This window comes from Ornithodoros turicata, chromosome 1, assembly GCF_037126465.1.
Source record: "Ornithodoros turicata isolate Travis chromosome 1, ASM3712646v1, whole genome shotgun sequence".
Lineage (NCBI taxonomy): Eukaryota > Metazoa > Arthropoda > Arachnida > Ixodida > Argasidae > Ornithodoros > Ornithodoros turicata.
The window spans coordinates 77,203,180-77,209,179 of record NC_088201.1 but is presented as its reverse complement, the minus strand read 5'-3'; the positions used below and the strand labels follow the sequence as shown (position 1 = coordinate 77,209,179).

The window sequence follows — 6,000 nt, the reverse complement described above, 5'->3', positions numbered from 1 at the left end:
GAACCCCAACACTGGGGGTTTAAATTTTTTATGGTGTTATACCACCCGCCCAATTTTTGTCGCTGATTCACTAAGGAGAAATCACGAGAACAACCAAGTTCTCGGGCAAATGGCAATTTCAGGGACACGGTGCGTTGATTTTGTTGTGTAGCCTAAGCTGACACATTTCGATTTTCAAACACTGTTGCCTATATTTTCTGACTGTCAAGTATAAAACAAATAAACACTTGAAAAGAAAGATTCAAATGTGAATAATGTCAAATAAATGTCAAATGTGTACTTTTACATCATTTACACATTTCAACGAAGAGAAAAACAAATATAAATTCACAACAGGTCATAGGTTGATTTAGTCTGCAGTCTGCTCCAGAGGGAATAGTGGGAAGTAACCGCGTCGGCTTCTCCCGCAACATGGCCGGCGCAGCTCAGTTCGACGAAAGCGCAACAGGTGGCGCTCATTTTTGAAATGGGTCTATTGTGCTTTTCCGGAGGCCTCACAGCGGTGGGCAACGTCTCGACTGACGCCCTAGAGGAATGTGCGTCATGGGCCGACTTCTAAGGGAAAACCAACGGCAAACCCCAGACACCACAGTCGGCACCGGGATTCGAACCCGGGTACCTCCCAGTCTCGACGTGACATGGCCAGCACGCTAACCAATGAGCCACGTGATTCGTGCTATCCAGTGTAATGGCTGTAATGCGCATCAACCCTGAACAAACGGAAAGCAGGGCTTGCGTGCATAACGCTTAGGATGCGTAGCTGTCAGCCTTTGCTTTCAGTTCTATAATACATATATACGGGTCCAATCATGCTCACCGTGACTAATTGGCATCCGTGAAAAAATGCAAGAACAAAGCGAGTCGTGTGTTCCTGTCGTCCCTCTGTGTGCCCAGACTCAGGCTAATGCGAGCTTGCACCTTTGGAAGCAAAAAGACGTACATGTCGTAGACCTCAAGTGAGACAGTTTCAGCAACATTGCCCGTGTAACTAGTGTAGCATCAAACAGTATACAAAATGGCTTCAAAATACAATACGTACAAGTTTTCTGTAACACAGATGCACAACTTTCCCGCCATGTTTTCCGCACACAGATTCTTGTTTATGGAAGGAGGGCTTGGCTTTGCAGTGTTGCCAACATTCTAGACGAATGATCCGCCAAAGTAGCCAACCGATTCCGGTAGAATCCGCTAAATTTTGCGAAGAAGCCGCTAAAACCGCTCAACGCTGAAAAGTGCATGAACACGTTGAGATTTATGTAATTTCACCTCTGCGTATGGTGTTCTTCTTCTTCTACCAATGAGATAATGGCCGTGAGCCGTGTTCTGGAGCGTGCTTCGCATTCTCGTTCATTTCTTCGTCGTCGTACCGGGGAGGTCGTACTCGAAGCAGCTCTTCGCGTGCCAGCACCACACCGAAGTACTAGAACCAGCACTATACCGTTTCGTCCAATCTGCCGCCGTTCTGAACCGTACCTTAGCACAGGGTCCCGAAGCCATTCCTTGCAAAGTTTCTGTTTGTAACTCACTTTTGGCATTTCAACAAACGAGAAGAGTGCACACTGCCACGGACGCTAGTGAAGAAGAGAAACGAAGCCACCTCGCAATGGGAACAGCAATCGGCAGACTTTGTGGGCTACTATAAGAGGGAGCAAGATGTCCATACAATCTTTAATTCGGGTTCTGGTGCAAAAACTCGGTTTATGTGTCATCGTTTCCCCTAGTCAACAATACTGTGCTGAGTGAGAGCATCATTTAAGGTCTTAGTAGTTAGGGCCACTTAGATGTGTTTATGTGCATACTCTGGCGTTCGGAATCCACCACGGAAACAAATAGCCGCGCTACCAAGGTAAAGTGTGCTACACCAGCTACAAGGGCTGCATCCGTCTCGAAAGTGATGGTCGTAATCTTGTGCTGAATGTGACTTGTTAGTTACTCTAAAAGTGTGTTTTTTATTTGTTTGTTTTTTTGCGCGACATGATTTTTCGCGTTTTTCGAGACCGCCAAAGAATTCGCAAATTTAATTGTACCCTCGAAGTCGACAGTCACCGAGATATATGAGCTTGCGTTTTTCGCGAATAGTATAGGGTGTTTTCACATGACGTCAAGCGAACCCGTTTGGACTCCATGGTGATGGTCACTTTTCGGCGCAGCTGCCGGACTTATCTAGCATTCTAGTGTTGAAATCCGGACGCGTCCGTACCCCTCTTTTATCCCAAAGGTGCTTCGTCATTGTCGTTCTCACATTTTCTTTTATGAAAACTATGGTTGTCGCATCGAAAAATAGCGCAGTTTGTCATCTTGCAATGCCGCTAGCACGAAAAGTGACCATCAGTGGGAGGAGCTTCCGAGCATGTCACGTCACTGCACGTCACGCAATGACGTCATGCACATGTTGTCCCGCCCACTGGTGGTCACGCTTCTGCAGCTAGCTGAACTGTGTCCTCGTGGTATTTGTTTTTGTACGCGACGCTATGGTAAACTGCGCTATTTACGGTTGTAACGAGAGAAGTTTCCGCAAGAAAAAGAGGAAGAGAGAAGAGGAAGACGAGGATTCACGTGAGACGTCGCTGGGAAACGAATATTTGCAAAATGACGATGACGAAAATGTTGCAGAAGAGGAGGAGCGACGAGTGGCTCTCACGCATCAACCGAAAAGACATGCAAGCAAGTACCACCCATTACAGAATTTGCAGCAAACACTTCATATCTGGTGCGCTGATGTTTTGATCTGGTATGCTTCGCATTACGTGCAAAAGTATTCAGTCTTTACCTGATATGAGCGGCAGCGACAGCTAGAGTTTAGAAGAACATAACTAGGCCAGTTTCAGGTGAACCACCACTTCTGTACGATGTCAACAACCCGTACTGGGCACCAAGCGTCCAGCTTGGTCACAACAAGTGACTGCACTGTAATTTAGACAGGTACCTGGTACTTGCTCATTGTGTCTGTCTTCATGCATATCTCATACTGTGTCATTGCGATTTCATGTAGATACAGTAGGCGCAAGAATAGGGCAGCATGCCAGGCAGGAGTTGCAAGGCACCTCACAGAACTCAAAAATGTGCCTGTGGCTGACAGTGCTGGTACAGACACAGAAGCATCAGAGTGTGGACTCAGTTGAGGTAGTGGTCATCTTACCATTAAACTTACTAACATGTTAAGTACTTTAATCCAGATAATTTGCAAAAGGATATGCTTTGGTGACTTAAATGATGTGAAATTTTGATTTAGACATTTCGGTGGATCACCCATTTGCAGATGATGAAGACGGGCAACTACAGGATGCGCTTTCACATGACAAGGCAATTGCATCGGGTAAGTTTCAAGTTGTGCGTAGCAATTCATTGCTAGATAACTGACAGGACCTGTTCACATTTTTGCAGATATCTCCATGGCTGATATTCTCCGACTTGAAGAAGAAATCCGAAGGTTAAACCACGAGGTCTACAAGCTGAAGGCACATATGGCACATACGAGAAATGACACAAGCGTATTTTCAGAATGACTCTGCTGCAGTGAAGTTTTACTCTGGACTTCCCAACTATGCAATGTTGCTTACAGTTTTCGATTTGGTTGAGAACCATGTCCACCATACATCTTGCAATTCTTTGACGAAATTTCAGGAGATAATGTTAACTTTGGTTCGGCTTTGTTTAAACGTGCCTCTTCAAGATCTTGCAGCAAATATATTCCCAGTATGTTCGTCTCGGGGAGGGGGTGGGTGAGGGTGTTCTGTAAACGGTGTGTGGCACTCAGTTTTGCAGCTTTTATGGCTTCTTTTGCCTTTCTTGCAGACAATTTGGAGGGGTGTTGGGGGTGTTTTAGCAGGGTGTAGGGGATGCTTAAAAACCCTGCGACCCGATTTTACGGAGCACAAAGTTGAAGCGTTTGTTGAAGGTTACCAAGCAAAAAGTGCCTCAATGTCACTTGGTCTCGTAGGTTCTGTCTGGGATGGTCTGGAAGGTTCTGTGGCAAAGTGCAATGCGTTGGCGCGTATTACGGAGTCTTTGTTTCCCGTCTCCAAATCCACCGCTGCCAAATAACGCCGCCATCTTTCTTCGTAAGACTGCTCGGGAGCTCTCGCAGGATTCCGCCGTAAGCTGCGAAGATTTTGCGACGCGCGCCCTTCGTGAATCTACACTTCGTCGTAACTTTCCCGTACGACGGAGTTACGACAGATTCCGTCGCACGAGCTCTTTGTGAATCCGGCCCCACATCCCGTTCCGTCCCGATGAGTGCGCCCTACCGTGCAAAGTGCCAAGTGTTCAAATTTCACAGTTGTGTTTGGACCTTCTTTCTGCTACGCCATCCATTACATCGTTATCGTCCGTCAGCACCACTGATCTCTACAGTATAGGCTGGATCGCGGATAGGGTGCTCCACAGCGTGGTCACCGGCCGCCATATTGGTTGGCCCAACGCATTCTGTCGCCTGCATTTAGTTCAAGCGGGGCTGCCCGTATTTTTTTAAAATTTCCTTTAAACTAAAGGGCATGTCATGCCTGTTTAAACCGCAATAAATACTTCAAATCAAATCGCTTCCTATTGTTTGCTATGGGAGCAGCCGGCGCAAGTGGGCCCTCCAACATGGCGGCCCGAATGCACGCCTCTCCCCCACGAGCCCCTCTCACATGCGCGATCCAGCCATTATACATAGAGATAAGTGGTCGGCACCTCTGTTGTCATTCGAGAGCGAACACAGGCTCGGACACTTTCACAAACAAGGAATGATTTGCAAAAGCGAGGAAACAAAATACGGAATGCACGAAAGCGGAAGCGCCACTAATTGTATCGATAATTAAGCCCAGAAAGGAAGTACCATCGCGCCACCTCTATTGTTAGCACTAATTAATGAGACAGTGACATCAGAGTCGGTATTCGCGGCATATATCAAAACGCGTCCGAAGGCTTACTTTGTTACTTATTAATTGCTTTGTTCCACACTCCCATTCCTGTCAGCAGCGTCGGTGGATGCCGGCATTATGCCCGTCACGTTGACCCCAGTGTCAGCAGAAGCTTTAAGCGTTACACAGTTGAAGCAACAAAGGTGAACTATGTCAAAGCGTTAAAAAACAAATTTACATACATATACCTTCGTTCTTTGTAACGCTACACTGATCCTATTTTAGTCTCTGCACCTAATTATCGTGCGTTTTGCACGTATACTATGATGCCTAATGTTTTCCGAATCCCTTTCGTACAGATGAACTTCCACTGTCATAGCGTTAAAATACTATTTGGTTCGATCAGTAGGTGAAAACAATAAGTATAAAAAGCTTCAGGATTACAAAGGGAATTATGAAATCCGAGAGAAAGTTTCTAATATATTACGCGCGTCGCTAGAAAGGGTCGTGCTGCTGTGAGCCGGTGGAAATTAATTGCATCGCGTGAAGAGCTTGCAGATATGATGATTACATGCGCGTTCTGTGTCGTAATCAACTTCCGTGTTACCGTGACCTTCAGTGAAAATATTCATTACAGCTTCCGGAACGAAGATGGAACGAGTATTGCTTTTCTTTTACAGTTCCCATTTATTCTGCTTACTGGTGGCAATGCTGAATGGGAAGTAAGCATCCGGAAATTAGTGCCCTCCCTAAGCAGTTGTGTGATCGCCCGTGTAATTACCAGAGCAGATGTCCGCTCACTTGAGGCGCTTGCACAGTGAAAAAGTGTCACAAAACAATCGGTATCTGCTGCCTCCTCGAGGCATTTTTGTTTCCATTACCTCTGGAATGAGACATCTGTCTTATTTTCGCACAGCTTTTACTCTGGAAGTTTTCAATGCATTCTAACGACAAGGAGGGACTTTAAAGTGCGCGTGATCGGGCCCGGCGTGACCACCTTCCGTTACATCAAATATGGTGAGCTATGCACAAAACACAAGGACAATACACCCTCCCGCGCGGCAGGTGTTCCCGCTCTAACTTCCCTCTCCACCGCGCACACGCCTTCCTACCGGAGCTAATGTTATTGGGTTGCCTGGTTCCGTCAGTGCATGTC

General features: G+C 46.5%; 1 protein-coding gene across 8 annotated transcripts; it reads left to right on the top strand.

Annotated features, from left to right (window-relative positions):
- Window positions 1-2,630: 2,630 nt before the first annotated feature.
- On the top strand, window positions 2,631-3,678 carry LOC135401180 (uncharacterized). 8 transcript variants are annotated; one of them, XR_010424751.1, is made up of 5 exons: window positions 2,674-2,710; window positions 2,829-2,922; window positions 2,993-3,123; window positions 3,260-3,316; window positions 3,385-3,678. XR_010424751.1 is itself a non-coding variant. In XM_064633443.1 (4 exons), the coding sequence occupies exons 1-4, from the start codon at window positions 2,659-2,661 to the stop codon at window positions 3,433-3,435; spliced, it is 291 nt and encodes a 96-aa protein (XP_064489513.1). In that variant the 5' UTR covers window positions 2,631-2,658; the 3' UTR covers window positions 3,436-3,678. The 8 variants fall into 8 exon arrangements, 2 of the variants coding, with proteins under 2 accessions (XP_064489513.1, XP_064489505.1); XR_010424750.1 differs by having other exon boundaries at window positions 2,685-2,710; window positions 2,818-2,922; XM_064633443.1 differs by lacking the exon at window positions 2,829-2,922 and having other exon boundaries at window positions 2,631-2,710.
- Window positions 3,679-6,000: the final 2,322 nt, after the last annotated feature.